Raw genomic sequence first — 10,614 nt, 5'->3', positions numbered from 1 at the left:
CCGGAAACATCGGCTCCGTACTCTCCGTTCCGGAGCTGTAGTGTCGGCGGCGGCCCCGCTCGCCTCTATAGAGAGATGGAAGCGGAGAAGGGGCGAGCGGTGACCGCAGGGGAAAGGGAGGCCTGGATGGACCTCGCTGTAAACATGGTGAGTGAGTGAGGGTGGGGAGCGGAGGGGCTGCATAAAAGGACGGTCGCGTGAGTCTTGTGGCTGGGATGCTCGTCGAAGCAAAAACGAGTCTCATGGCGCGTTAAACGCCTAGGCAGTTTTGTTGTCATCTAAGGGTGTAGGAGCTGGATTAGGCCAAAGGCCCACCGAGGACACTCAGTACAGCATCCAGTCTTCACAGTACCCCTAGGCCTAGGGGAAGCCCGCAAACCCCTTGTCAGTGCTGATTCTCTCAAGGGCCATGCGAGACATGTATGGATAAAGGAAGCGTGTCTTTCCTTTTGTACCCTTGGGTGCAGCTCACAAGCTCCAAAGGTTTAAATTCATTTAGACTAGCTAGGTATTACCTTACCACCTCCCCCCCTTCCTATCTTGGCCTTCAACATCCTCCCTGCATCGTCTATTATGTTATCACCAGGATAGACCTTCATTCCATTTGGGTTAAGACAGAGGCAAAGTACTGTAGTTTGTTGAGCAGTTCCGGCTTCTCTCGTGTCATCCAACAGCATTTCTCCCATCTCCATGCAGATGACCTACTACTTGCTTGTTCTTCCTATTGTTTCGAACATAGCCAAAGAAGCATTTGTTTGTTTGTTTGTAACTTCTCTAACAAGCCTGAGCTCATTCTGAGGATAGACGTAGATAAGGGGTAAAGGTAAAGTGACCGCTGAACATTAGGTCCAGTCGTGGCCGACTCTGGGATTGCGGCGCTCATCTCGCTTTATTGGCCGAGGGAGCCGGCGTACAGCTTCCGGGTCATGTAGCCAGCACGACTAAGCCGCTTCTGGCAAACCAGAGCAGCACACGGAAATGCAATTTACCTTCCTGCCAGATTTATCTACTTGCATTTTGACGTGCTATCAAACTGCTAGGTTGGCAGGAAGATAAGGGAAGAGAAGAAGAGAACTATATTTTGCTAGATAAGGGGTAGCAAAATATAGTTCTCTTCTTCTCCTCCCTCCCCTGCATTTTGGCATCATTTAACATCTAGCCTGATGAAAAGTTCAGGAGAACTTGAAAACATGCACTCAGATTTGTGATATTATTGCAGTTGGCCAGATATTGCCCTAATGTGGGTTTTTGAATTTTTATTGTGTTCTAACATGGCTGCCTTTGGTTATTATATGAAAAGTGGGGAACAGATTAATTTCCACCCTTACTTTTGAGAGTAATCCTTGGGTAAGAATATATTGGAATTCGCTGCTTTCTTAATGCTGGCTTGTGGGGTGGGAGGATTTGGAACGCAATGTACTTTGCCTTGGTGTATATAATCAGTGATAAAGCTGCTCTTGTTTATTCATTTTGTGTCTGATAGGCTAAAGAAGCACTAGAGAGTGGTGAAGTACCTGTTGGTTGCCTCATGGTCTACAATAATGAGATCATAGGAAAGGGAAAGAATGAAGTTAATGAAACTAAAAATGTAAGTTATTTAACTGAATTAAGCTAATGTAAATCACTGCACTGCATATGCGGGTAAAAACTCCTTAAGTTGGTATAATTGTAATCATTTTTGCAGTCCAAAAACATGCATCTTGTGTAACTTCTGAGTGGCATATGTACACTGCTGTCTCTGGAATATTTGCACGTTTGTGCTCCTTCTTTCTGGAAATTAGGTGTGTAAAGCACTGTGTTTTCAGTAGTTCTCTGCAACTCTTGAACATCTTCCAATAGGAGAAATATCACCTGGAACCCTTCCTACTGTAATTCAGAAGGGCCATGACAACATTCCTTTTCTACAAGGCATTTGGCATAGCACTGATTTCTGAATGCTGGTGAGAATTCATTTTCTTTACTTTTGGTCCTTTGATTTGTTGTTTCAGCTTCTGTGTTTTTATCGTAACTGTATCCGGCCTTTCTGCATATTAATGCAACTGCATTTTAATTAAAACTTTTTTAAAAAAAATAGTATAATTCTTAAAAGCAGCAGCTTTTCACTGAAATATTTTCAGGACACAGCTAAAGCTGATACAGTGGTGTTTATTTATTTATTTTTTAAAAAAAACATTTTAACTTTGTTAACAATCTCAAAGATTTTCTGATCAAAAGTTGATGTGTTTTTCATCTTATTTTTATAAATGTTTGCCAAGAAAAGTTGCAGTTTACTGACAGTATTCCATTCACAAAATGCATGCATGTTTTTGTTATGGCTGTGTGGGTTTTTTTAAGCTCTGGTATCTGTGCCCGAGTACAAAATGTGAGAAGTGATCCTGAGCTGGATTGTATGTTGAACAGCATAATAGATTTGTTTTAATCTGCAGCTGGGGGAGTTCACTGTTCAGATAGTGCAGCCAATACTTCTCTGAGCTGACCCTTCTGAATTGTCTGGCAGGAGATGGAGCAAATATTACCAGCATGTTTTTCCCTCTGGCAGCTTCCTTGCCTGCTCTTGTTTTCCCTCCTTCATGCTTCTGTTTCTGTTTGAACGTGCATTGTTTGTTCTTTTTGGCTGTAACAGTTATCTGGCACACTAAACCTCACTTGCAAGCATAACCTGCCCACCCACCTGGTTTGAAAGAAGGTGGCTGAACATTTCCTGGAGTGCTTGACACTGTTCATGGTGTCTGCTGATCCTGATCTTTCAGAAGCCTGGCTAAAATATAAATTCATTTGCAAAACTGTCTTATAACATTGGTTTACAGACAAATGCATAAGATACTAATAATTCTGTTTGGTATGTATTTGTTATCAGTTATTTATTTTTCGATCTCGACTTTGATCTGAAATCATTTGTGGAACAAGTTATTGCAAGGGAAACAGTCTACCTGAAGGGATTTAAAACAATGTTCATAAAACTTTAACAAATTAAGTCAGAACAGTTATTAATCTACCCAATGATTAATTTGCTTCCTGTCTTTGATTGCTATCTTAACAGCAACAGAGTGGTAAAGAAGTGGAATTCAATGAAATATATAGGCTTCATTTATCATAAGCCAAGCAGCCTTAAATAGCTTAAAACATCTCTTATCAAAATATGTCTTCTGTTTTGTCGCTAAATGGTGTATTAAAGCATTTGGGCTAGTGCACCAACTGCAGTTCCTATCCATGCTCTTGTTAATATCCTATTCAGGCAAGTATAATGTTTTGTACATGGGGTTGTGTTTGAGGAATGGACATAACAGTAAGTTCATTATGCAGTGGCTAGACTGCTAAGTGAGAACTGACATCCAGATCATAACTTGCCAGCCTTGAAATAACTGCTCTATTTCTTTGGGCTGGTTTTAGTCTCTAAAGGCTGAAATGACTTTGAATCTTGGGTGCCTTCTCCTACGTGAATCTGTTCAAGTATGACTATGATCCTCAGAGCCTGTTCTCTGGTCCCACTGCCATTGGAGGTGAAGCCAGATCAACGGTTGTAGTGTTTTCCCCAGAGACATTGAGTCTGCTCTTTTTATCTTCCCAAATCTTTTAATTCTTGTTTTTTTAATCCTGTTTCATCACTGTGTGTGTCTTGTTGTTGTTCCTATTTTAAATGAATTTTTATGTAAGCCTTGCCAGCTTATGATCAGGGTAAAGAATATCAAAATGTAAATAAATGAATGAAATGGAGGTATTCGGTCTGCCTGTGAACAATACTGACATTCTATTGAGCCTAGGAGCATTTTCAAATGCTCCTAATTGAAAGTGACTGTAGATGGAATATGTGAACATGCCTAAAGCTGTTGAAAGAGGGAGGGTGTCTTCTGTGGTATCCTTTGAGCTCTTATGACTAGTAGGTCTCATCGCCTCCCTCATATTTATTCATAGACTGAGTTAGATACAAAATAAGGATGTTGATATCTTGACAAGTAAGGAAAGCATTTTGCCTGTAGCTTAGCATTTCCCCCCAACTGGCCACTTTCTGTCTGACCTCTCTGTCCTTGCATAAATGGAAATCTGGGTAAAAACTGGGATGTTTTCAATAATGGAAAAGCTGATTAACATAACATTTGTTAACCAAGGATAAAGAGAAACAGATGTATTGTGCATTTTCCCTTTATAGCAGATTTTGATAAGGAAGAACCTTTCAATAAAGTGCCAACAACATACTCTGCTTTTCTATTTTACAAGAGGAAATTTACCGCTTTGAAATGAAATTTCTGCAGTTATTATGACCATCTTTTATATAGTTTTAGTGGTTAAGCTTTGGCATCACTGAAGATGCTACCCTATTGCCTTCCTACTAAAAATAGCAGGAATCCATCCATTCAGACTGATATACATTACTATTTGGTGTAAGTACTGATGTTATTTCCCTGTATCCCCACAGGCTACTCGCCATGCAGAAATGGTAGCAATTGATCAGGTCATGGACTGGTGTCGTCAGAACAAGAAGGAACCCAAGGAAGTATTTGCGAACACAGTGCTATATGTCACTGTAGAGCCCTGTATAATGTGTGCAGCTGCTCTGCGAATGATGAGTATCCTTTGGAGAATTATCCATTGGTATGTTAATTTCATCTCACGTATTGGTTGCAAACAAGCTAACAGAGGGCAGCTCTATGTTGACATGAGGCCTGTGTCATTGGGTCTAAGGGGATTTGTTTGTGCAGAGATGATGGGCGTAAGGAGAGCTGCGCTGGACAAGTTCAAAGACGTAACTGGTCCAGCATCTGTTTCCTACTGTGCTGAACCAGATCCTAGGAAAGCCAACAAGTAGAGTGCATTGCTATGTCCCTCTCCCTCTGTTATTCCCCAGGTTCTGCACCTATGGAAAAGAAGTTTAATTTAGCAAGTATTTGTGTGGGTGAGTCTAAGCAAGGAATGGGTGCCGGGTGTAGCCAATGCTACAATGAAGCAGGGTGAGGCAGCTTGCATCAGTTGGCAGTCTTTGGGGTTATCATGACTTAGTTTATAATTATTACCTTCCCTGGGTGGTGCTTGTGCCTCAGGGGCCAAAGTGTATTGTGCCATCTCTGGGTTAGGATAGGGCTGCTGTATTTCAATAAGTAAAATTCCTGACACCCGCAAAGTTGTTGAGCAAGCATAACCTGCCCACCCAGCTGGTTTGCTCTTGAGGACACCAAAATTGTTTTGCTATTTTGGAAACAAATCCACATTGTTGAGCTTTTTTGGGGGGAAACCTCCCCCCCCCAATAGTGACTTTAAGCTTTTGGAGCTGTTTCCACTGCTTCCTCCCCCCCCATCACATTGCCATGCATCTGGGTTTTCCCTGACATTTTGGCAATTCCCCCAACACAATTTTTACACCCGAAAACCAGGACATGTCAGGAATTTTCCCGCCATATGGCAAGCCTAGGTTAGGAAATTTGGAAAGGATACAGTAGTGGTAGTTATTGCTCTCAGATTGTGGGCAGAGGGGAACAGTGAATTAGCAGCAAAGGAGTTGAATTGAGTGGGGGAAGTTTTGCCCAGAGATATGACCAGGCAGTAGTGTGTCTGTGGAAAAGAGGAGTTTATAGCATATGTGAGAAAGGAGGGAGGCATGGGTTTGAGACCAGCACAACTATATAGCCTATTAAATGATGGTAATTCTATTCTATACTCCTTCTTTTCTTAACTTACATATATAAATCCCACTGGTTGTATATGGCTGCCAAAATGAACGATTCGGAGGCTGTGGTTCGGTTTTGAACATCTCTTCTGCCAGCTTAACGGACACAGGGGAACCATTCCAGGTCAAATACTTGTCATGGATGTGTGTGTTTTTAAAACAACAACAACAAAAATGAAAGTGTGTAGACATCAGTGGCCAAACTTAGCCCTCCATCTCTTTTTTGGACTACAACTTCCATCATCCCTAGCTAACAGGACCAGTGGTCAGGGATGATGGGAATTGTAGTCCCAAAACAGATGGAGGGCCAAGTTTGGCCACCACTGGTATAGAAGAACCAAGTGCATGTTGATGGTACAACCTTATCCAGAGAGAAATTATTCTAAAGGTGCATCGTTGTCAGTACTTTAATTCTGAAACTACCACTGAAGTTCATCCTTAGCACCATTGTGTCAGCATTTCTCCAGTGATAGTTTGGTACTGAATCAACATTCAGAGAGACTGCAAATAGCTTTAGGATCTAGAGCAGCCACTCTCTTCCCACCCCCCCACCCCCAAACAGAAATAGCAGGCTGGAGTGTTCTTCCATAATATAGCATCTTCAGGGCTCCTTTATTTTATAGAGAAGATTATAATTCATCCTTGTTTGAGGTGTGAGGGAATGCAAACCATAAATTGTAAAATTAGCTGCAATAAAAATGGATTCACACTTAATTGTGCAGCATTGGTGAAGCTAAGTGGATCTGAGTAGTCCATGGACGAAAGACCACAATAAATCTTATGTATCCCCCCTTTAAAAACAAAGAGCAGGTTATAAACTTAATAAATAATACACTTATATGGATGAAGGTTTATCAGAATAGTTGGAAACCATTATAGGACCAGAATTGGTTGTAATTTTGTTTAAAAGAGAAAAAAGGGCACTTTATTTACCCTGATTTTTAGCATAGTGATGACACTAGCTCTACATCATGGCAACTATGTGAGAAGAAATGTCTTGCATTTAAGAAATTTGATTTCTGTTCTCAAACAATTGCAAGTCAATGGCTGTGTATAAATTATTCCACCATGTCCGTGCATATTGTTTAAATTAGGGCATTCATTGAAAGCATCCTATTTTGTGTATGTGTGTAAGCACTGTCACTTTCACTCACACTCACACATGTCAAGAAATAAATGATAACAGGGAAAGATTTGTGAGTGGAAAAAGTTGCAACATAACTAAATTATTTTGATAGGTCAAGGACGTTTTGCTGCTAGGGGGAAAACCATATCTGTCAACTTTTCCCTTTTCTTGCGAGGAATCCTATTTGGAATAAGGGAATTTCCCTTAAAAAAAGGGATAAGTTGACAGCTATAGGAAAAACACATCCACAAAGGCAAGTTCCTTGGCACAAACTCATAGATTCCTGTTCAGCAAACCATGGTTGGTTGGAATGGGAAGAGCCTGTGTATGTGCACACTCTCACTTCCCTTCTCTCATATGCCTTCACTCATTAGTTTGGAGGCTTGTTAAACCACAGTTGCTTCTAATGTCCCAACCAGGAAACTGTTATTTTAAACTATCCCTACAAACCAGGCTATCACACTATGGTTATTATCTGTAAGCCAGTCAAGATGCATATAAGAATGGTTTGGAAACATGCTATTTATATGTGTAAATTGGATACCTTCAGTGGTAAGCCATTTTTGTTATTGAAAGGTACTGCTTTGCCTTAAAAAAAACCTCCGGTATGAAGTTGTTCAGTGGATTTTCTTTTGCCCCTGGAAGTTGAACACAGTGATATCAGAAGTCACATCTGCTGAAGTTCTTTATGCTACTAAAGAGTCAGATAACCTCTTTGGGATACAAGCTGGTTAATCTGAGAGGCCTTATGAACAAAATATTCCAATCTCTACAGTGCATAGCTGGTTATCGATCTGAAGAAGCTGTTGAAATGCTGAAAACCTTCTACAGACAAGAAAATCCAAATGGTAAGTACCTTCTTGTTCTAATTCATGTTGGCTTTTGCATCTTTGAATATTAATGCTTATGTTTTCTTTTCTTGTGGCAGCACCAAAATCAAAAGTTCGAAGAAAGGAATGCAGTAAATGAGTGGTTGTGATGGATAGTAAAGCAAAGCTGGAAGAATGACAAGTCTTTGAAAAGCCTGGCCAGTATTGACCTTCCCTCAGCTATGGTATTTAGTCCTGAGAGGTGGAGAAAAACATGTCTGTTACTCTGTAAAATGTCCAAAAGTATCACTGATTGAAAGATAATAATCAAATTGTCGAATATGGCTTTTGGTTAAAATGTTTGGCTTTTTATAAGGAACAATAGAAAGGAGTGGTATCCTCCAATAATTAGTTAATATGACACTGTTGTAGCCCTACTAATTTTGAACTGATCAGCTGGAAGACCAACTATCCCAAAAGTCCTCAGTTTGGCAGGTATGCTGACTTCTTGCCACTGATGCCATGCACACACATGATGATATACCGGCCAGTGCACATATCAAGTTCTGTTTACATTTAAACCACTTAACAACATACAAAAATTCAGTGGTCTCAGAGTTCTGCATGCCCCATCAGCCAGAACAGAACCAGCATATCCACTCATGGCGTCAGCAGCTAGAAACCTGTGTGAGCAGTGGCTGTTATGCTGAAAACTGTCACGAGGACCAGTCTTATTAGCTCTAGGACATACGAAGCTGTCATATTGAGTCAGACCATTGGTCTATCTATGGACAACTTAACTGGAAACAGGGGGATGAAATTGGGACCTTCTCCCCATAAAATATGTTCTCTTCCAATGTGCTACAGCCCTTTCCCTTGTATCCTAGACAGATTTATAGTTGGTATTACTTAAAAGTAAGCTGCTTTCCTCATCACCGTAGTGCACGTTTCCAATGTATACATAATTTGGAGGAATTCGAAGGTAAGCTAGCAAATCCCAGACAATGGCTTGTTTATATTCAGCTCAATTAAGACATTCATGATTAAGAAAGCTTGACTATGGTTTGTTCATGATGTCTAAGTTGACAAACCATGGTTTATGACCATGTTTGGTTGTGTGTACTTTTTCAGGTTACGCTGCCACTACAGTTAGCAAACAGACAGTTTCTTTTTCTTATATGCTTGTGATAGAAAACCGCCTTGAAAACGGAAGTCTAGCATACCCAGTATTTTTTGAATGAATATTCTGTTTCATAAGTTTTATAGATTGCTTTCTTGGGTTTATTTTGTAAAAAAAAAAAAAAAAAGGTCAAAGAGGAATATTGAGAAGTAGATTTCCAGAGGAACTTTTCTTAATATAAGGTAACTAGGCAGGAAAATGGCAATAAGAAATGCCTAAAGCTTAGAGCTGGCACTTCAGTGCTTATTGGGTTGTTCCTTGACCGTATTCTGATTACAATCCAGAAGAGGGCCTTGCTGTTCTAATAATGAATGGCCCAGCAGTTTGACATGGAGCTCTTATTCCTGCAGAATGTGCATGCTGAGCAACTCAACAGGCTGGGAAGCAGTCAAGCAGTGCCTTATAGATTTGTATATTATGGACAATTCCAATAGTTAGACAAGTCAGAGCCACAGTTGTTGCACTATTTTTATTTCTCTATTAAATAGATAAACAAATTCTGAAAAGGGATGAAGTATGTTCCTGATGGTTAAATAATAAAAATGAATACATCTGCCACTTGCCTCCCATGCTTGGCTTCCATTGACATATAATAATTTCACATTGTGCATGGCAGAAGGGCATTTTGGGGGTGGGGGGGGAGGTAACGTTAAGGTAGCTATATTAGCACCTCATTTCTTAAGCATTAAACTTGGAATTAGGCCTCACTGATTTCAAATACAGCATTTCAATAAGCAAATTGGTTTGGACTTTAAATGGTAAGTTTTCTGCACAGAGAATATGTCCCTTCTATACCTTGCATAGCACCTTGGACATCATTTGTGTGATGAATACATTTGATTAATAGTTATAGTATAAGGATGATGCAAGGTGCTTTTCACAGTGCAGTCCTATGCATGTCTACCTGGAAGTTGAATGGAATTTACTCTCAGATATGTGTTTTTGGGTTGCAGCCTTAAACATACAGTTTGTGCCTCTCCCTTATTAATCTGTCTTCAGTCACAATTTGATGATAAATGCTTTAAGTACATATTAGAGTTTAGTGAGGTTGGCAGGTGAGAGGATCCATTCCTGTTTGATGAAGGGAAGAATGAAAACTTGGGAGACACAAACACTACAAACATTATTTCTATTCATATGAAACAAGCAACTTGTAACACATTTCTCATTTCCTACTGAAAAATCATGTCTGTGTTTTAAAAATGTAAAACATTGTAGACCATCGTCTCCACAGGCTTAGAAGCTGCAATTGGCTGCAGGTTCCCACTGCTTATATATCACACGTACACACAATTGAGAAGATTTTGAAGTTCATTTTTTTAAAGAAGAAGAAGAAGAAGAAAAAGAAGCTTATCCTTATTATTCCAATTACCTTTTGGTAATCCATACCACACACTAGTTACCTGTGTCTAGCAATTTTTGAATTCCTACTCAGATGATCTATTTTGAGAAAGTCCGATCCTATTAATGTTTATTTGGAAGTCCTGCCTAGTTCAATGGGATTATGGGGGGGGGGCTGTGCCTCCCTCCAAAGGGGCCTATAAATAAACTTAAAATAACTTTACTCCCATAGCTGGGATCAGGAACATCTAGTCCTCCAGGAGTTGTTGGACTCCCATTAGCCCCAGGCAGCCGAGCCAATAGCCAGGCGTGGTGGGAGTTGCAGTCTAACAACATCTGAAGGGTCACAGGTTTCCCATCTGTGATGGGCAGGATTGCAGCAGCAGGGTGACATCTAATGATGTTTGAGTGAGTGTCCCCTTCTTCATCTCCTGTGCCCTCACCAAACCCCGCCCTCTAGAGCAGACTTTGGGGGTACATGGTTGGCTATAGGGGGAAG

General features: G+C 40.4%; 1 protein-coding gene across 2 annotated transcripts; it reads left to right on the top strand.

Moving 5' to 3' along the window:
- Window positions 1-13: 13 nt before the first annotated feature.
- Window positions 14-10,090, top strand: ADAT2 (adenosine deaminase tRNA specific 2). Of its 2 annotated transcripts, XM_083607865.1 has the most exons (6): window positions 14-147; window positions 1,484-1,588; window positions 4,415-4,565; window positions 5,677-5,783; window positions 7,561-7,633; window positions 7,714-10,090. In XM_083607865.1, the coding sequence occupies exons 1-6, from the start codon at window positions 76-78 to the stop codon at window positions 7,752-7,754; spliced, it is 549 nt and encodes a 182-aa protein (XP_083463991.1). In that variant the 5' UTR covers window positions 14-75; the 3' UTR covers window positions 7,755-10,090. The 2 variants fall into 2 exon arrangements, 1 of the variants encoding a protein (XP_083463991.1); XR_014546674.1 differs by lacking the exons at window positions 7,561-7,633; window positions 7,714-10,090 and adding an exon at window positions 6,545-6,909 and having other exon boundaries at window positions 4,415-6,125.
- Window positions 10,091-10,614: the final 524 nt, after the last annotated feature.

Source organism: Podarcis filfolensis (assembly GCF_964270895.1).
Source record: "Podarcis filfolensis genome assembly, chromosome: 3".
Taxonomy (NCBI): domain Eukaryota; kingdom Metazoa; phylum Chordata; class Lepidosauria; order Squamata; family Lacertidae; genus Podarcis; species Podarcis filfolensis.
Note: the sequence above shows the minus strand (reverse complement) of the source record. Positions and strands in the feature narration are given on the sequence as shown.